Source organism: Gymnoscopelus braueri (genome assembly GCF_963280865.1).
Source record: "Gymnoscopelus braueri genome assembly, chromosome: 7".
NCBI lineage: Eukaryota > Metazoa > Chordata > Actinopteri > Myctophiformes > Myctophidae > Gymnoscopelus > Gymnoscopelus braueri.
The window spans coordinates 27,374,633-27,397,132 of NC_137608.1; the positions used below are offsets into that span (position 1 = coordinate 27,374,633).

At 42.9% G+C, this 22,500-nt stretch overlaps 1 protein-coding gene across 2 annotated transcripts in view; it reads right to left on the minus strand.

Annotated features, from left to right (window-relative positions):
* Positions 1 to 22,500, minus strand: part of ccser1 (coiled-coil serine-rich protein 1) — a 179,536-nt gene that overhangs the window by 61,851 nt on the left and 95,185 nt on the right. For both annotated transcript variants that reach the window (XM_080432334.1, XM_080432335.1), the window contains exon 11: positions 19,663 to 19,743. In XM_080432334.1, coding sequence (XP_080288460.1) covers positions 19,663 to 19,743 — 81 coding nt within the window. The remainder of the gene's footprint in view (positions 1 to 19,662; positions 19,744 to 22,500) is intronic.

Sequence of the window (22,500 nt, forward strand, 5' to 3'; positions counted from 1 at the left end):
AGTTAAGCAGGGGAGGTGGTTCTACTGGCCAGCAATGATCAGCAGAGGAGACCGTAGGTGGTGAGGTCCTTCCGCAGGGATATTTCCTCATTAGTGAGCATAGGAAACAGAACTGCATGTAGAGCTTCTGCGTGTGTGTGTGTGTGTGTGTGTGTGTGTGTGTGTGTGTGTGTGTGTGTGTGTGTGTGTGTGTGTGTGTGTGTGTGTGTGTGTGTGTGTGTGTTGAGTGCCTCTGTCTATAATTAGTAGTCACAGCGAGAGGTGTTGTGGATCACAGTTAGATAAGTGTTATGGCTGGGAGCCAAGGATGGAGCCGGCCACACACACACACACACACACACACACACACACACACACACACACACACACACACACACACACACACACACACACACACACACACACACACACACACACACACACAGTTCCAATTGCAGCAGCTTTCCTGAGGTAGTGCAGATGGTGATGGTTAGGGGGATAAGATCTAGAACTTGCCTGGTCTACAACGTACTGCCTGCAGACTGACACACATCTGACACATTTTCGTGAACAAGTGTGTGCACATGTGCACATGTGTGCACGCGCGCACACACATGTGCGCGCGCACACCCACAGCCTTCAGCATGCGTGTGTGTGTGGATGGGTGAAGGAATCATTCATGTCACTGAAGCTGCCATAGGCAATCTAGACACAAACGGCACAAAATAGACCTGCACACACACACACACACACACACACACACACACACACACACACACACACACACACACACACACACACACACACACACACACACACACACACACACACACACACACACACACACACACACACACACACACACACAGTCAATCCACAATTCGGGTGAATAAAAACAAGACACCAGAAATCCTCGGTTTGGGCTGCACATACTGTACAGTACAGTATGTGATTGGTGCTCACTGATGCCCTCTAGCAGCTGCTGAGGGCAGACCCTGCAGACCTCACATGGGAGCATGGGACTAAACAATGCACTTCAGCCATACTCCAATCCTCAGTATTAATTTAACTCAGAGAGTACACAAATGTATCCATTTTGTATACTCTCAGGCTTACAAAAGGATAATGGATGATAGGTTCATTGTTTACCTGGTATCCTATAGTTTCAATGTACAGATTGTTGATATTGTTGAATATTGTTTGACTGGTGCTAGTTACTTGGTTTACCTGGGATCCTATAGTTTCTTGAGGCACTACACTGTCTCTCTGCATTTTATGTACGTCATTATGTGTTTACCTTGCTTAGTGTAGGTCGCTCTGGATAAGAGCGTCTGCTAAATGCCTAAATTGTAATTCCAATTGATAAATTAACACTGAGGATTTTAATGTGTTCAGTTCACTGACATCCACTGATTTGTATGGCCTACTTGCCTCCCTTCCAGGTCCTGCATTACCACCATTGCCTTGATAATAGAATCACATAACTGTCAGTGCTCGAGAACAACAACAAATAAAACACACACACACACACACACACACACACACACACACACACACACACACACACACACACACACACACACACACACACACACACACACACACACACACACACACACACACACACACACACACACACACACACACACACACACCATACACACAAACAGTCAAAGGATTTGTATCTGTACTTGACATCAGAAATAATCCAACAAGCTGGGATGCTTATAGACGGAGACTTAGACTCTGCCAAAACACACAGACAGACATGCAGCACATATAAACACTCACCGTGTGAGCTTCCTGCTCACAAGCATTCACACATATTATACACACCTGAATAGGAAACTCTGCACGCATGTGCGCGCACGCACACACGCACGCACACACACAAATAGTCAAAAGGATTTTTATCTGTACTTGACATCAGAAATAATCCAACAAGCTGGGATCCTGAGACGGAGACATAGACTCTTCCAATACACACACACCCAACCTCTCACCAATACCCAACCAGACACTCACCAAGGTGCGAGATATTATAGCAATGTGATGTATTACCCAGGACCTGTGTGTGTGTGTGTGTGTGTGTGTGTGTGTGTGTGTGTGTGTGTGTGTGTGTGTGTGTGTGTGTGTGTGTGTGTGTGTGTGTGTGTGTGTGTGTGTGTGTGTGTGTGTGTGTGTGTGTGTGTGTGTGTGTCTGTGTGTGTGTGTGTGTGTGTGTGTGTGTGTGTGTGTGTGTGTGTGTGTGTGTGTGTGTGGGTACACATGCAAATGCACACGGTGGGGTTGAGGCTGTCAAGGTAAGACCACAGGTCAGTAGGGTCAATAAAAAGGTCCCATGGGGCCATGACAGGCAGGGTGTAAGTTCATAGTGCAATGACAGGCAGGGTCGAAGTTCACACCACAAACAGGAAGAGGGAGTGGGGGAGACTTCATCAAACACAATGAAGGTGTTCTGAATCCTAAATTAAATCTTAAATCATGCTCGACTTCAGTAAAATACAGTACAATGTAAAAAGGCACATACAGTAAGCAGTTAAGATCTCCTGATTTTTTTGTACCCTATTACTAATTCCTATTCCTTGCTACCTTTTCTTTCTGTATCTGGCCTGTGTTTCTAACTGTGGTACTGCCATGATAACTGAATTCCCCTTATAGGATCAATAAAGGTCTAATTATTTATCTATATAGCCTACAGGTAGGTAAGCAGAAGCCAACATGGGAAAATTCAATTAGCACCCCTCTCTTGCAGTCTAATGTTTTGTTTGTCCAAGACCAAGGACCACAATGGAAGTCATTCACTGACTTTATTGTGTTTTATCCGCGACGTTTCTGCAAAGCATGTATAGTGTTGTATCACCTTTGGAAAATTCCCCAACTCAATAAACAATATCTGACACCATTTCACAGGGCTGTTTTTCACCTAATCTCATGAATCCATTCTGATCTCATGAGCTTAATAATTCATGACTTGGTTGTGAAACCTAGACGTGTGTGAAGGTATTGCAGGGGGGGAAAGACGCTTCTAGGATGATTTAGATGCAGAGATAATAAACTGACTATGTGTTGTGGTTTGCTTGATTTTATTTGCCAGGCAACTGAGAACTCCCAATGAAGAAAATGGGGGCCAAATACAGTATAGAATCGGCGTTCCCAAACCTTTCCATGCCAACAACCCCCAAGTAGCCATAGCCTCTGGCTGTGGCCCCCCATTGCTAACACAAATAAAACCAATCAAATAATAATAATAATAATAATAATGTAACGAGAATAGCTCAAGATATTTTTTGCTTTGAAAATAATAATGATGACATACCCAAAATAGGGATGCCGGGTTCAAAGTGGTTAAACTGGCACGACAATCTTATGAATTGAATTCATAATTGAAATAATAAACCTGCAGTATAGCAATAGGACACAATTTAAACCTTGGTGAATGTGTCATTTCCCCAGGCCTGGTTGCTTGGAGGCTATGCAGCACTCTCTTCTACATTATAGCACAGGGCAGTACAGGCAGCATTCTCCAAATATGGGTTGCATACCTGCAGCAAAATATCAACCTTCAGTACTTTTAAATAATGTGTTAAACCTTTGGCGTGCATTTATTTGACGTGTCAGCCACTTGAATCACAGTCAACTATAAGAAGAAACCATAAGACAAAATTAATATAGTGCACGTAAAAGTTTTCAATACCTGAAAACTTTGAGATGTTGTTATTTGTCATGTATAATTAGCTCAAATATGGGCAGGGATTTACAGTGATGTACAGTTCACATCATGGACTTATAACAAGTGTAGAAATCGATGTGCATTGAGTGGAACAGAAATTATACTATTTAGTCACTGTTGGCCACAGTAAAATCCTACTTTTGTAATTCAATATATAAATGGACCCTTTGGGAGTTTGGGTTTCATTTGTTCATTCTCAGAGTTAAATTAACACGGTACTGTATGTATACGCTATAGGCAGCATTCTGGTCTACAGTAGGGATATGGTACAATAGGTAGGCAGCATTCTGGTCTACAATATAGGGAACAAGGCAGTGCAGGTGACATTCACTTCAGTACATCAGAGGTTCTCTACACTAGGACTTGATTTATTATCAACTCATCTGGCTCACTTTACCCATTCACCATCATTTCACTTAAAAAAAAACTGTTTCATGATCATGTTTAAATGTTTTTTTTTTTTTTCATTACTTCAGCGATATATAATGTAATGTGGAGGACAAAACCGGTTCCAAGGTGACGCCAGTCAAAATTAGATAAAATGGTTCCCTAAAACCAATTGTTGGTTAAAGACTCCAAAAGGAGTTTCTTAAGTAAAACTGCAGACATGTGTTGGGATCAGTTTGCAGAGACGTGTTGATGAGTCAAGCCTCAGTGTAAAGAACAGTCTCTAGAACAGTACACATTTAGGTGACAGATCACGTCATAGCAGAGACACTCACTCAGCTGTCTCCGTGAGGACACCGTTGCACTTCTTTGCACCCTGTTGCCCTGAAAACACAACACATGATGACGCAGGGAGCAACCAATAAACAGAAGGAGGGGACGAAGACAAAAAAAAGTTTTTATTTTGTTAGAGAGGTGAAATTGTTTTCCTTTAGTATATGCTGAGCACTCAGCCTCTGACTTTACCTTCCCCCATAATGCCTTTAACAGAACAACATTGATAGTTTTTGTTGATATAAATGTAGTTTTCTAAATAATGAATCGGTGGCCCCTATGGGTGGAAGTGAAATTGAGGCCCCTCAATGTGTGACTAAATTTGGGGCAGATCGGATCAGTTCATGATTTGCCAATTATTTTGCAGCTAGAGGTTGAGGCCGCTACGCGGCCCTCACATCTAGAGTTCGGGCTGCTATGTGGCCCTCACACTTACGGCGCACGATCCGACCGATATGTCTGAGTCATAGCGTCAGGGCTTTGTCAATTGTCAGAGTACCCGTTGTACATGTCTATCTTGTCCCTTTTATGCTCATATTTGGAGATCCCTGATGTCATCAGTATATGCCCATATATTGGCATACGCATAAATGGGCATATCGGTTGGATCGGCAGTTCTGGACAAATCCATATATACCTATATGGATATATCGGTCGGATTGGTGATTCTGGACAACAGCATATCTGAACGACTCGACGGCAGGCACCGTACTCCATCGAATCCTTGCCGATGCCGATGAGTTATGTCGGTCCCATATGAACATGACCATTTGGGCATTGCGGCTGTCTGGCCTTCGGCCGTCCGGCCTGGCAGAGACAATAACTTGAGCATCAGCCTAGTTTCCATTACAGAGCCAGACAGAGCTGACCACTGATTATGTCACTCAGTTTCTTTCTAAACCCTTTGAGACACTTTGGTTATGTTCAGACTGGCGGCCCATTTCAGATATTTAGGCCTATCTAGATAAGAATGAGATAGATTTGAGCAAATCTCACAATATGTCACACCGCAACAAACGCATTGTGAGCTTCTAAATCGACTATTTAATCGGCTATTGCAAAGAACACATCGTACAATAGAGTATAAAAGCATTCTCACACCTATGTCATTACATCGTTATCACAGCAACCAATGTAAATAGGTTGATGATGTCTGATATACAAAGCCGATCTGATTACAGCCCGGACAGTCAGTTCTACAGATCATATTTGAGAAACAAATTGGATTTGTCTGAACAAAGTGAATAGAAACATTACCCTGGACAAGGTCATGATAAGCCTCAGTTGGCTTTGCTTATCTACCCCGGCACCCCCAAAAAATACAATTGAATCTTTCATATTTCAAATCTCTACCAAGCTATCCAATGAACCGCATCAGAACGGTTAACAATGAAAATATTTTTTCATTAATCTTCACTTCCCCTTTATTACACAACGTAATATTACATAACAAACAGTAGGTACAGTGAATTGATTATGTGTCATATCGCAAAGCCATTCCAAAAATCATTTCACCTTTGTCCCCATCTGCTGGGGTCTTTAACAACTCTCTCTCTTTCGCACACACACACACGCACGCACAGACGCACTCACACACACACACACACACACACACACGCACACACGCACAAACAGCTCCTAGCAGGCAGATGGATCGGGGCCTCTGACAGTAAAAGTTGATGCTAACAATAAAATACCCAATTCCCCTGGACAGATGATCAGATTTCTAATAGAACCCAATTCTCTCTCTGTCACACGTACACACTTATATTGTCATATAGAAATATTAATGTCCACAGTGATTCGAACACGCACACTCACACGCACGCACAGATCTTACATCAGGGTTAATAGCAGGACAATTCACTTAATCTCTGTGCCGCAATTCCATGTCTTGACAGGAATGAGATTTGTGCCGGTGGCGCAAATGCATGTGCACATGTGTGCGCAAATACATTCACAGTTCTTAGTGCAAGGTGTAAATTGGGGGGAAATGGCGGTCATCTTGTACACGCCCCAACACACACACACACACACACACACACAAAGTGAAAGTTATGTTTAAGAGCGGTGCCCTGTACACACGTCTGTACTCTGAACTCACTCACTCACCAGCCCATGACCTGGAACATACAGAGAGGAGAGGAGAGGAGAGGAGAGGAGAGGTGAACAGTGAACAGAAGAGGAAGATAAAGCAGAGGAGTAAAATGAACCACTTAAGCCCTATTTACTATAAGTAAGACGCGCGAACGCGGGAAGCGAACGCACCTTGAAAATAACAATAAGAAGAATAGAAAGGAATGAGCAATTGTAGAGAAGTGGGTGGTACAGTTAAATTAGTGTTCAGACTGGCGTAGCCACTGAGGTGAGCAGAGAGCTGAGGAGAGGTTTCAGCACCATGGATAGAGCCACTGAGGTGAGCAGAGGTTTCAGCACCATGGATAGAGCCACTGAGGTGAGGAGAGGTTTCAGCACCATGGATAGAGCCACTGAGGTGAGGCAGTGCACATGCACATGCACACAGACACACAGACACACAACCCGAGCACGGTTTCATAGTAAGCTCCACTTGCGCGGAGGCATAGTAAGCTCCACTTGCGCGGAAGGAGGCGCGCCGCTGCGTTCGCAAAAACATAATCTACAAGGTCGCAACCAGTGTGAACTTGTAGAATTGCTATTTTCACTTTTTTACATCCTAACTTTTAGCAAAATGGAAGGTTGAAAGTGGTTTAATCAACAAAGAAATGGGAGGAGGGAGAGCTGCAGAGGGAGGTGAGGGAGTGGTGAAAGACTTATGGCAAAAAAAGAAGAGAGAGAGAGACCTTTAACTCATTCACTGCCTAGAACGACTAAAACGACTTTTGTCCTTTAAGCCCCCACTGCCAAGAACGACTAAAACGACTTTTAATTTTTTTCTTATTTATTTATTTAATTTTTAACCTAAAGACCAAGGAGATATGATTTGTTGAAGATCTAGACTCCAATCCACTTCCTTGTTAACTTAAAACTTAAACATTTTGTATCTTGGCTCCTGAGTACTTTCTTTTTCTATGAAAAATCTCTGGCAGTTTGTCAAACGCAAAAATAAAAAAGTTCTGGCAGTGAATGAGTTAAAGAAGCCTTTATTGACATTCTTCTGTGTACACTCAAACAGACATCAGGACATTCCTACCCATTCAAGAAGATTCGACTAAAGACTAAAGAGAGAGAGAGAGAGAGAGAGAGAGAGAGAGAGAGAGAGAGAGAGATAATGGGATAGTCTGCCCCAACGCTCCTGATTTCGTGTATAGAGGGGCGGGTGTATAGAGCCGGCGAGAGATTGCGCATGATCCCATTGGTTCACCGATCTGTCCGTCAACCCCCGCCCCGTTAACGCAACATTACGAGCGACGCCCACTGCACTCTGGTTGGTTGGGAAATGAAACACTTCCTCATACCCAGTACAGGCTATGGTTGGGCCAGGCTTTTATTTTTTAGCTAAACTAAACAATAAAAGCCTGGAGATCGAGGCTAATAATGGGATGAACGGAGGCAGGGATGTTGAGTGATTTGCCAGCTAAAAGGCTACACCATTAACATGAGAAAATGGAAGGAAAGAGAAAAAGGGAGAGAAAGAATGATGGATGACAAATGAGAGGGAAAAAATGTGTACGATAGAGGGTAAAAGAACAGAGAGTAGGGATGGGGAAACTGAAGGTAACAATGAAGAGGACATAAGGACAGACAGGTATAGGAGGGAGGATGATGGCACAAAGAGGCATATAAAGATGGAGAGCAGAAAGGGAGAACAAAGGCCGAAAAGGTAGAGAGAGAGAGGGGGGGGGGTCAGAAAAAGAAGGATGAAGTTGGACAAAAGAAATCAGAGCATTTATTTTACAGGACGTGAAGAAAAGGGGCAGAAAGGGAGGGATTAAGGAAACCATAAGGGACATGAAACGAGGGGGAAGGGAGACGAAAGGAAGGAAGGAAGCAAGGAAGGAAGGGTGGATATAAAGAGGTGAAGAGGAAGAATGTGTGAAAAAAGAGTATAGTTACAGACTTTAAGTAGGGCAGAAAAGTGCCTTTCTCTCTAGCTGCACTCTTACTCAGTTGTATGAAATGATCCAATTTACAGGAAAAGGAACTGGAGACCTACATAGTCAGTAGTCACTATATCTGCAATAGGCAAACTCTCTCTCTCTCTCTCCCCTTCTCCTAATTTGGTTTCACACACGCAAGCACGAACACACGCAGGCGCACACGCACACGCACACACACACTTTCTGCGATTAAATTAGCAAGGAAATGGGAAGCACTGATGACGGTGGTTCATATGATCTATGTCATCATACATATTGATGCAGGCTTTCCCCAGCCAGCTACATAAGGACCCAACACGAAGCATTCATTAACTCTCTCAGTGCCAATGAAATGAAAAAAAAAACATGTTCTCTAAACTGCCAGCAATTATTTTTTTTTAAAGTAAAAAAAAAGTGCTTAGGAAGCGAGATATAGCCTTTTTCAGTTGTTAAACAAAGAGTGGATGGAGCTGCAAATCTTCAGATAATGATATCTTGGGTTCTGAGCATTTAAAAAATAAATAATAATAATAATAAAAAAAAATTTACTCAGGATTTTTCGTTCTGGCACTGAGGGCATTCAGAAAAAACTCGGGATAACTCGGGGCTTGGCACTGAGAGAGTTAAAACACTCTCCCTGACCACATGATCTATCACACAGTGATGCAAGCTATAGACATGTGAGGATACAGGCTCTAATCTGCAAATCTTTTCCACACCGTTTTGATCAGAAAGGCCAAGTACGTAAAGGTAGTTTATCCCTAGAATCCTGAAGAGGCATGTAAATCATGTGTAGCTCGACCATATGCAAAAGCACCGGCCACAGAGATAGAGGTCAAATAGCTGAGACAAAGAGCACCGGGAAGGCTAACTTATACTTCATCACATGACCGTGTCGCGCATCAAAAACGTAACTGATTTTCAAAGAAAATGTGCTGTGTATATACTTTTGGCTTCATTCTATGGGTCTTGCTTTTCAGCAACATTACACAAAGGACTGCTTTGAACAGTGATAGCAGTACACGCTATACCAACGGGAAATATTGTTTCAAGTGTGACTGACAGCGACATAGACAGATGGATTTTTCAGTGTTCGCTAGAAAAGGAAAAGAAGAGCGAAACTTTTGTATTCTTTGTACTGCTGAGAATCCCGTGGGAACTCCACAAAGATCCCTGAGGTTCCACAGACCCTGTGGAAGCACAAAAGGTAATAACACTGAATGTAATAATGTCCGAAAATGTAATAAAGAAATAATGTAATAAAGTCTGAGACGGAATAATCCGACAAAAATGAAATAAATTCTCAGCCGTCTTTAAAAGTTTTGCCCAAAATGTAATAACTTGACAGACAAACTGTCAGAAAACTAGACAGAATTGTTTCAACCCCCCCCCCCCCCCTTTCTTATAGGACTGCCTTGAATCCTCTTCCACTAAGACAAGACTGAACTCTACAGCTCAATTGCTAAACAAGACTAGGCCAAAACCTAGTATATGGCTTGACTGTGTATGAAACGATTTTGATGCTTTTGTGTGATGCTGTAGTCTGATGAAGTAGGGCATTAATATGGAGATACAGTAAGTGTTTTCTTCCCGACTGCAACGATACATAGCAACATAGACATTTTTCAGAAAACTGTTAGGATTTAGAAGACATTTTTAGAATCGGCCTCATGTCTTAATGGGTTAATAGATCATCCAGGCTGACTGGATGTTCTATTAAACTAGGGGTAGCAGTTACTGGACCCAGAGCCCCGCAAGTAGCACCAGCCCCGGTGTCATCTCTGCTTGATTGACTGCTGATCATATAAGGTGGAAACTGCGGGACGGGGCACGAGTTCATCCAAATGGCTTGAATCATATCTTATCAATTGTGATGTTCTTTAGTCAGATTTGAGAGCATTCCGTAGAGCGTAAAATAATAAGTGCTTTCATAATGTAGTGTTTGATCTCTCTCTCTCACACACGCACACACACAGACAACACAAACACTTGCGCACTCACGCGCACTCACACACACACACACACACACACACACACACACACACACACACACACACACACACACACACACACACACACACACACACACACACACACACACACACACACACACACACACACACACACACACACACACACACACAGTACACTCTCTCTATTTTCCTCTCTCTCAGGCGCATGCTGTCTAGAGGCAATACACGATTACAACTATCCAAACCGATGACAAAACACTTTTTGTGATTGCTTGCAATTATGAAAAGGCATAGGACTGGGGGGGGGGGGGGGGCTATAATAGACTAGGGGATACTGATTATAAAAAAGTTCCAATTACATCAAACTAATTATCTTTTCCTTTTAATTGAAATGATTACGGTAGATAACCTGTACTGTGTATTTCCCCCCCCCCACGGTTCATCTACTTTTAGGGGTAAATGTGAGTGAAATACTCACAATTTTACAGATTACACAACAGATTGTACCGATAGACCAGTGGTTCTCAACCTGTGGGCGGGAGCCCACTGGTGGTCTGCGAGGGTATTGCAAGTGGGCCCCCAAATAATTGTCAAAACATTAAGATTTTAATCCTAATATAACGCTAATATAAAAAAACAAGAATAATGTAAAAAATACATGTTTTCGTATTTTTTTTCTTGAAACCCTTGAAACTTAAAGTACACTACGTTAGTTCCACTGGTCCAAGTCAGAACACAATCGAATGATTGATTATTGAAATAAATATGCTCTGAAAATGCATCCTTTCTGTCAGGAAATTAATCCTTTCAAGATTTTTAAATGGGCCCTGATCCAGAAAAGGTTGAGAACCACTGTGATTTCTGTGACTACATTTCTGGGAGGGGGGGGGGAGATTGCCAAGCTAGTACACGCTTAGGCCAACCGGCTGACCAGTCATTATAAGTGACCACTATTGCAGTCCAGCCCAAAATTAAGATGGCAAGAGGTCAGCCTATAGGAGCATGTCATCTTTATAAACCTGGCACGTTGTACAATTGGGTTTTCTCCAGCTACATTGTTAGTTTTGTGTTTGTTTTTTTTACCTTTGCCCGTTCGCACCTGAATCTGACTGAGCCTCTAGATAGGCAGAGGGAACGGAGCTACAGAAGGCGGATAAATATGCCCGCAAACAACTCCAACCAGTGGCGTACCCACTTTAGAGGCAGGGCAGGCGGTCGCCTGCCCAACTAAGATCTCGCCTCCCCTAGAAAACCCAAATAACCCGAAAAGGTGTCATTCCGTGCTTAATGTCCTCAAAGTCACACATCCAACAAGCTTTGAACTGAGCAGATTGGACCTTCCATTCCAGAGATAATGGCCAAAACATCTTGAAAACGGCCACTTTCGCCGGTTTTCGATCGCTGATTTTCGATTGAGTTGAAATACATTTTTGGGGGGTAATGGGGGGGGGGGAGGGTGGATGCAAAAAAAAATACTCGCCTGCCCTAAATGTAATTCCTGGGGACGCCACTGACTCCAACCATAGATATCCATCCTAATGCATTTTGCTGGGTGTATCATGTCTGAGTTGCACAGGAATCTCAAAATGTACACATGCTTTCAACCGAGAGCAATTAAATGGTCCAACTTCCACCATCTACATGGAAATGACTCACACTCCAACTACTTCCATCAGATCTTGGTTGCAAGGTGGCTCATATAGTGTTTCTGGCATGCAAACAAACACACACTGTGTAAATGGGGGCGCCATTGCCAATGCCAGTTGGGGACCTATAGGCATAGTCAGTGCTCACCAGTTTGTCCCGTCGACACGCAGGCACGTGCACGCTTGTGCATGCACACACACACAAGCAAGAGAGCAGTTGGGTGTTATTTGGATAACAACAGATTCAGGGAGCTGGACGAACATAGCTGTGTAGGCGTGTGTGTGGGTGTGTGTGTGTGTGTGTGTGTGTGTGTGTGTGTGTGTGTGTGTGTGTGTGTGTGTGTGTGTGTGTGTGTGTGTGTGTGTGTGTGTGTGTGTGTGTGTGTGTGTGTGTGTGTGTGTGTGTGTGTGTGTGTATGAGTTGGCAATTGGGACAACTGGTGAGCACTGCTCCCCACTGGCATTGGCACACAGAGAGACACACTCGCACATCACATACTTGGTCACGACTTGGTCACGCACACACACAAATGCACACTCCCAGCACACACACAAGATTCTGATATATTCACACTCAGCCTTTGTGTATAAATATCATTATTCAAACATAATAACCTACTCAGCCCAAACAGGGAGAAAGAAACTTTTGAAAAAGAGAGAGAGCATTAGAGAGAGAAAGAGAGAGAGAGAGAGAGAGAGAGAGAGAGAGAGAGAGGAGAGAGAGAGAGAGAGAGAGAGAGAGAGGAGAGAGAGAGAGAGAGAGAGAGAGAGAGAGAGAGAGAGAGAGAATGAGAGCTGGTGAGACAACTCTTAAAAGAAAGAAAAATGACATTATATTCAACATCACAGATAGAGCATCACAGAAGAAAAGAAGGGAAGGAAGACAGACAAAAGAGAAGGAGGAAGGAGGGAGGAAACTGTATGATCTACTTAAGCGTTTCCCCATTCAAATGTAATAGCACACAAACAGACTATAAATTCCAGCGCTATTCATATGCTCCCATCATCCTTTTAAGAAGCTAGTGGAGCGGGGGGGAAGAGGAGAGAGGTACGGGGATGATGGGATGGGGCGGGAGAAAGGGAGAACTCGCACACAAATCAAGCGATAATAGAAATGAGAGGAAGAAAGCGGGGCAGAAATGAAGAGAGAAAGGGAAAGCCGGAGTGTAAGCTAACACAGCGAGAGCTTTTCAAACCGCAGCCGCAATAAAACGTTCCTCTTTAGAATGCCTATGAAATTGGCTTGATGAAAGAGAGCCATCTCAATTGATTCAATCCTACCTAAAAAAGAAACCCCAACAACTTTCAAACGTTGCCATACCTCTAACTCCTAAGAGTCTCTATGAGACATAAAATAGGTTCTCTCTGTCTCTCTCTCTCTCTCTACCTCCCCCTTCCTTTCACCCTCCCCGAACAGTTTCTTTTTCTGCACTAAAAAAAGACAGAATAAAGCTTTAGGTTCAGATAATTTAGTGAGCTTTCACTTTGTGCCTTGCCCTGCGGCACACGCTACCTTGTACCCGATCAGTCAACTCTGGATGTTTGGTAATCCCTCTCAGGATCATAGACCCTGGGAGACCATAGATATGGATATGATTTATGCGTAGTTGTATGATGGTGTCCCACGCCAAGAATAGCTGATGAGAAGCATAACTACACACAGCAGAATAGTGTTCATTTAAGTTACTATAACTCTGAGTGAAGGAATGGACCATACAGGTCCAACTTTACAACCTTGCAGTTAAGTAAACACTGATTTTTACTGTGTACACAGTGTACTACTGAGTTGTCTACCTGATGATATTTTTGTAATAGTGTGACATTTTATTGCAAGCTTTCCACTCTCATGTCATGATATTACATTAACAAGATGTGACCGAACGCAGCAACTACTATAGGTGGTCAATGAAATTTGTTTCGAATTTTTGCATTGGCAACATGTTTTGTTGCCAATGCAAATACACATTTCATTCTCATTCACACACATGCACGCATGCACTACCACATACATACTATACACAAAACTCTAGACTGTAGGCTCTAGGGCTCTATACTGGGTCTGCTTTCCACTGTATGGTACCAGCTAAACTCGTCTTGACTTTACTCTTTTTTGCTTTTCCATTAGGCAAAAGTACCTGGTACCTTTTTTGGTATAAGCTCTGTCAAGGTTCCAAGCGAGCTGTGAAAACACTGCTGTTGACTAGTCAGAGACGATAGTCACGCGTAGTCGTGTCACAGCGTACTCCCCGATACCACACGGAAGCTCCCAAATACTATTAACAAACTTTTAAACTAGCCATTGTAAATTTGAAATGAATCAATAATACTACTGGCTGAGGCAGTAACATCAAACTGTGTCCCTCTGTCTCTCTCTGTGTATTTGTCCGGTGCAAGTGAATGTATGCGCACGTGTCATAGGTGTCCGGGTATGTTTTTTTTGTGTTAAGCAGATGTGGGCTTTAACAGCACAGCGTCTCTTTCCTGTGCACGTGCACTTGCATAATAGGTGTGCAGTGTCTCTGTGTGTTGTGTGCGTGCCGTGCATGCAATTTACAAAGGCAGATTGCATTATTATGTCAACGTCAATCTTTCTCTCACTTTCTATCTAACGTATCCATGTCATTCACTGCCTCGAAACCAGATGGCAGATTTTGTTTTGTACTGCACTAGAGCAAGACTAAACTAAATTCTGTCCAAAATCTTTCAAACTGACATCTTAATGATAGTTGTTAACTGTCACTTTGCTTTCCTGCTGGCCGCAAGTGAAACTTATAAAAGTCACACTTACTCTAAGCCGTACACAAAATCAATACAGTGGATCGATTAAGGGCATGATTCAGTAAACATTTGGTTAAGAGAAGGTGACGTGTGTTTTGGCAATTCAAAGCCAAACAATCTCCCCTCCCCACAGGGAGAAACTTCCAGGGACTTTGAGGAGAGTTTCCTGCAAAGTCCTGCTTCCAAGGAGGGAGCAGGATGATGGGAACTGAGCCCAGAACAGAATGTCCGATGGTGGGAAACCAGGGCAAGAGAGTCCCTGGTGTGTTCCTGGAAACATGGGTGAGAGAGGAGAGGAGAGGAGAGGAGAGGAGAGGAGAGGAGATCTATGCTTGGTCAATGCTAAATAGTACACTTGAAGGAGCAACAGAAGTTAAACAGGAGAAACACGGAAAAGAATGAGGAAGGAGGAGGAGGATGTTCTAGAAAGAGAGAGAGAGAGAGAGAGAGAGAGAGAGAGAGAGAGAGAGAGAGAGACGACCTCCTGGTAGATGCAGTAGAAATAGCTGCCCCCACTTGTAGACACACTTTCTGTTGCTAGCTGACTGTCCTCAATGCGATGGGGTAGCTAACCTATATAAGCCTGTGCCGCTCTACAGAACCTCACACATGCGGAGAGAGAGAGAGAGAGAGAGTCCGAAAGACAGAGGGTCTGGGGGATGGTGGGAAAGGGAGCAGTGCTAAAATCAGGCCGCTCATGCTGTAGGCTACTGCTGAGTAAATCACCTGTGCAGTTAGCCTAGCTACCTAGCGTGTAGCCAGCTGCTCTTCTAATTAACAGCAGATCCAGTCTAGGGACCTGAGCATATGGAGGATGAGATAGCTAAGTACCAATCTTTAATAGATGGCAGTGCCATACACAGTAAAATCCTCACTGCTAATGTATCCATTTGTAACTCAGAGTTAAATTAACAATATTTACTGTGTATGGGGAAAAAAAGAAAACAAGCCAAGCCTTTCTAGCGATGCATGGGTAGGGAGAACAAGGTCAACTCGGACCTTTCTTTGAACTGAAAGGGAATGTTGAATTGGGAGGCTATATATTGATATAGCCCATAACTCAGAGAAATGGGTAGGTCCAATGGATTTGTACTTTTTGAGCTGTGCAATCACAGCTCCTGGTTGTTGATATATCACTCGTCTGTGGCATTCATCCTGTAAAGCACAGTAGACACCAATGCCATGGCTTGAATTACAAATTATTTAGGTGACAGCTAGTCATACGGCCTCAGCCGCTACACCGCCAGTAGGATGGGATGAAGTGATCAGAGCTCGCTGAGGGAGCTGGGACACAATGAGGGATTTTCTTGGAGTAGCAGACTCATTACATTTATCACAGAGTTTCTTTTTTTGTGTGTGTGTCCCAAACACACACACACACATACACACACACTCTCTCTCTCTCTCTCTCTCTCTCTCTCTCTCTCTCTCTCTCTCTCTCTCTCTCTCTCTCTCTCTCTCTCTCTCTCTCTCTCTCTCTCTCTCTCTCTCACACACACACACACACACACACACACACAGTCACACACGCAAACAAATACACACACACACACACACACACACACACACACACACACACACACACACACACACACACACACACACACACACACACACACACACACACACACACACACACACACACACACACACACACACACAGACAGACACCTCTGAACAAAATAGTTATACTCAACTTAATGCATGCACTGCTAATGGCAGTGGCATTATTAATGTGTGAATTATGCTGTCATGACAACATGCACATATACAGAGCCATAATGGGTGAATTATACTGTCCGCATTGTAAATGCAACCTATTTGACTGCAGTAACTCCAACACTTTCAACAGCATTTTTATTGATGTCGTTACCCAAGGCCAGGATTAATGGCTGACACACGCACGCGCATGAGCATGCACAAAAATACACAGTCACAAAATACACACAGGCGCACACACAAACATAAATGAATGTGCACGTCAGCATGCACACACACACACACACACACACACACACACACACACACACACACACACACACACACACACAAACACACACACACACACACACACACACACACACACACACACACACACACACACACACACTGCTTGCACAGACAAACAAAACTTTGCTTGCATTAACCCTGGAACCAACAAACACGCAATTATGGGATGCCATTTCAATCTGCGTTATGAGAAAATGCATTAGCTAGAGATGGCAAACAAAATATGTCTTAACCAGTGTGTGTGTGTGTGTGTGTGTGTGTGTGTGTGTGTGTGTGTGTGTGTGTGTGTGTGTGTGTGTGTGTGTGTGTGTGAGAGAGAGAGAGAGAGAGAGAGAGAGAGCCTGATGATTGTATTTATACATTTTTCTCATTATACTGTAGGTAGATGGAATGTGAAAAGTATATAAATGGCAAGCATATTTTAACAACAACCATCAAACCCATTATCACCTTAAATTAGAAATACAGTACTAGACCGTTGCCCGTTGGACAGCAAAAAGGGAAAGAAAATACAAATAGTATTAAGAACGACCTACACACTGTGTAGCCACACTTAAAAAGCTTACCAAATATATTTGTACTGCATGTGTCAACATTTACAGAACCAAACCGGTGCACAGACGACAGAACCAGGATCAAGCAAAGATATTGATCACTCTAATGGAGAAAACGTAATAGAAATCTCTATTAAGTTGGTCCCATTACAGTAATGATCCAACTGACTCGAAGGAATCCTATCAGATCAGCACTCGCAATCAGCTGATGAATGAAGCTTGACACAGCAGTTAAAAGATGATGCAGGTTTCTTCATGATAAAAGTCTGACTTTGCATTGTTAAAGAATTGCATATTTAGCAATCTAATATCAGAATTAACGAGTGTGTGTGTGTGTGTGTGTGTGTGTGTGTGTGTGTGTGTGTGTGTGTGTGTGTGTGTGTGTGTGTGTGTGTGTGTGTGTGTGTGTGTGTGTGTGTGTGTGTGTGTGGTTGACTTGTGTGCATATGCTTGTGCTTGTGCTATTCTTGTGCATATGTATGTGAGCATAGTACACCCACTCACTTGTACAATTCCACAGCAACAGGCCTCGGGCCACATCTTTGCCTCCCCTGTACTGTACAGAGGATAAAATAAATAATAATAATAATAATTAAACCACTTTCAACCTGGCGGCCCCATTTTGGGCATTTCATTATCGGCGTCGTAGCACGACGCATTGTGAGCTTGTAGGTCTAGTTCGTTTTTTTTGTTATGTTTGCGGCTTTTTTGTCTTTAATTGACAGGAAAGTGTAGGACCCGCAACGGACCCTGGGGGACCGGGGACCTGTTTCCGGGGGTCCGCTGTTGCTGGGTCAGCTGGTCCGGGGTCCACTGTTTTCCGAAGACCGATTTCAGAGTGGGCGGGGGTGGCGGATCTGAACCAGAGGGAGGCGGGGTCAATCCTAAAGGACATCACCCCGACTATGAGCACCTAGTATCAAAACCACCCATTTGGTAGAGCATGCAGGGGCCTTTATACCCCCAATCCAACCCCTTGCTTAACCCATTCAATCCGGGAAAGCATGTGCCATTTTAGATTTTTTGCCAGATTTGTAGCCATATTTTATACTTTGGGCTATTCAAAAATAGCAGACATACAAGCTCGTAGCGCGGCACTCAGCTTGTAGATCTGCTTTTTATTTTATTTTATTGTGAACATTTGTGCAAATCTATGAATATATAAGTTTTTTTAAAGCGAAGATTTTTAACTCAAACCCCCATCAAATCCCCCCCCCCATCTAAAAATATTTTGTCCCAGGGACCACCAGAAGCAAAGATTTGAGTAAAAAATATATATATATTCAAAGATTTGCACACATTTTCACAATTTCTTTCCAAAAATAGCAGATCTACAAGCACCGAGTGCTATGAGCTTGCAGTCAAGCTTTAGAGGCTTCTCCCTGTAGATCTGCTATTTAAACTTTTTATTTGGCATTAGTAAAAAGCCAAACAAAGAGAGAGATGTTTATAAAGAAAAAATATAAAAAAGAAATTACATACAAGTAATGAGTCAATAGTTTTTTTTAGGTAGCAGCAACATCTGAATAATTACTTGAGAAGAAAAAGGAAAGAAACCAAAAGCTCTGCTCCTGTTTCTATTATGGGCAGCCATTTTTAGACAGTCATCCATTATGCCCGCTGCGTTCCCAAACTGTCAGCCCCTAGCGAAGCCAAAGAGGCCATGTCAGCTGAGGGTGCTGGGCAGGCAGGAAGCAGCATCACTCTCAGCACGCTGGGAATTGGAGGAAGAATGGGAGGGATGGGGAGTGGACTACAATGCCGAATGTCAGCGATGACACACAACGTCTTTAGAGGGAAACGAGGTGGATTAATGTTGTTTGTGCAAAGATGTGGTTAAAAAACGATGCAATGCGATAAGGGCGGAAGGGAGGAAAGGAAGGGAGTTGGGGAAGAGGTATGGGAGGATGAATAGAGGTGGAAAGCAGTGAGGTGTGGATGGCTGATCTTGCCTAGAGTGAAGAGGTATTGTTAAAGAAGAGGAGTACAATGCAGGAGGTGAAATGAGATGGAGGGGGTTTGAGGAGCATTGTACATTACACTGTAATGTAGTCCTATTTAAAGTACAGTATACTGAACACATTCAATGCGCCTGAAGGGGTGTGTGCACGCCTACTAGCATTGTGCTCATGTTTTGTGTGTGTGTGTGTGCATGCGTGTGTGTGTGCATGCGTGCGTGCGTGCGTGTATACTCGCATTTGCGTGTCTCACCTCTGGTCCAGTGTATTCAGTCTGTGTTGTGCGGTCAGTCATTTGGCAGTCTGTAGTCCTCAAAGCACATTTGGCACTTTCCTGCACACATAAAATAAAACACCATTTAGTTATGCCAAAAATCTCTCAAAACCAACAGAATTAGCAACATCAAAAACAAAACAAGGCTAAATGATTTTCAAAGTTATTAGTGATGGTCAAAGAGGACACTAATGCCACTGCTATAGCTAAGCTTAGCCCTGTTGGTTTCTACCTAAATTGCTTGCTTATATATCCATAGAAAATGGCAAGTACCCAAGTCCACAAACTAACTAACCCCCCACCGGCACCTGTCCTGGAAATCCAAGAGGTCGTAAAATAGTCCTGAGATGCAGGGGATGTTTTTTTTTCTGCAGCTAAACAGTGAAGCATGGTCCCTCCCAGCACAAAGTGCACTGGCAGAGAGGCAGGAACTCATAAAAAGTGACAGCAAGTGCTGGCCAACCAGCTAGGAGGTCCTTCTAGCAGATAATTAATAGGTTTCCACTGGCAGATTTATACACGGAGGCAGCGAGAGAAGAGTGCTGGCCTGTTCCTTCAAAATACAGCCACTTTTAACTTGGCTTTTAACCTGCATTTGCATCACCTAAGGATGATTATATTCCTTTTTAAGAGGCAGGTTTCAAACCCGCACATCACAGGTCTCTAGCACTCTCTCCAACTGGAGCATTTTATTACTATGCCCACTAATCATTCTGAATTACGAGTGCTAAGCTAGCTAGCTCATGAAGTGGAACAACAAAAATATGAGAATTTCATTAACCTTGATTAAAATAGATTAACCCAATTGGAACAGGATGGGGGGAGGACGGGGACTATGGGTTTGGGGAGTAAAGTAGAACTAGAAGGAACTCGTTTTCATTCCCTTCTTATACTACTTAAAACCTGCATAATGAGCCATGTGAAATATCCAGGTCAACAATCGGTAGCATAAAAGTGTCACAAAAGTTAGCTAAAGGTCTTCCTTATTTTATGGCCATCCCTCGATGAAAAGCAAGGGATGCTAGGTCCCTCTATGAGATAATTAATAGGTTTCCACTGGCAGATTTACACAGAGAGGAAGAGAAAAGAGAGTTCCAGCCACGAGAGGCCCTTTCCCTCAAAATGCCACACTTTTAACTTAGCAATGGTGGTCAAAATGTCACCTACACAGAGATATATATTAACACACTTGGACACAAACAGTCCCACAAATATATGCACACTTCCGCACACCGGCACTTGAAAACACACACACACACACACACTCACACTCACACTCACACACACACACACACACACACACACACACACACACACACACACACACACTACTTTATCTAGCAGAACCATGCTGAAATATGTTCTCCTTGCAGGTACTGTAAGCTTATCCTTTAACACACACTGTATGAAGATGGTTGAGGAACTGTCAAGTCATGAGTGTTTCATGTAACTGTACTGGACCCCAGGTGGACCTGTAAGGGTCCATTTAATTACAGTACACTCTCAGAGTTACGAATGGATAAATGAACACTGAATACGAAATATACAGATAATATCAGATAATTATGCAACCATACACTGGGCATGGCACTATTGTGTTCATGTACAGTTTTCAAGATTGACTGATGACACCATGGGTATGAGATCTAGGCAAAACACACTGTCATGGTGACTTCGTGTTACTGTGTGGTAGAAAGAGACAGAGAAAGGGAATTGTTCAACTGCAGGACAAATTGAGAGAGAGGGGGGGGGGGTAAAGTAAGGGCGATGCCAGACAATTGACAGTGACAAAACAGAAAGAGAAATGATCAGTGAGAACCAGACTGATGAGCCAAATAGGACTCAAGTCATTGGTCAGACTGGCATTGCTCACACCACTGGCATAACTCTGGCACATTACCCAGCTCAGGCCTGGCATGGTGCTGTTGGCATGACATCGCTCTGACAGAACAGCTAGGTGACAACCTGCCCAGATGCAGAGGCTGATGAAACATGACTCTGTAAAGAACCTTTCTAAAAAGGAGCCCGATACTGTACCAAAATGATCCACCACCATCCGAGGGAAAATGGTATGTCACCTTTAATCACGATATACTTTACATCAATGCTTTGTTAGTTTATGATTCTGATTTGGCTATAGATATGGAAATTATCAACAGTGATTTCCACCCTTGTCCAAAGAAGAAGCCATTTCCATTAATTTACTGTCTACTTCTCTCTTGGCTGAGGACAAGACACTATAACTCAGGTATTGTGCTGCATTAGGCAAGGAGGCTAAGAGCATTATATTAACACTGTACTGATACTGTAGCAAGGATGGGTTTGCTGGTGTCATTCTATGTAATATTGAAGCAGTGGTTTCAAATTCAGCTGAAAAACATAGACCTTACGCTTATCTAACAATGGCAAACGTTTTCATAAGAATAGATGACAGTTCTTTTGTAACCCTATAACATGAACTTTAATTGTTTTGTAATACAATGTTATGGTTATGGTGTTTTACATTCGCTTTATTTTCTATATTTAAGTCAGAAATTGGTGTGACAAATTGGTGTGATAATAAATAAATGTACTAAAACTGCTTTCTGCACTAGTCTCTGTAGGGATTCAAAGTTTTCCTCTCACTGTTGAATTTAAAAATCATGAAGCATTCATTCAAACCTTTTGGAGAGACTTTCATCAAGAAAGAAAAAGGTACAAGATAAATCTTATCTTAGATAAGTCTTGTTAAGGGATTCGTTCTAGAGAAACATTCAACCTTTTAGGTTTAATTAAATTCCCCTGTGACTGTATGCATTTATGAAAAGAAAAAAAGAA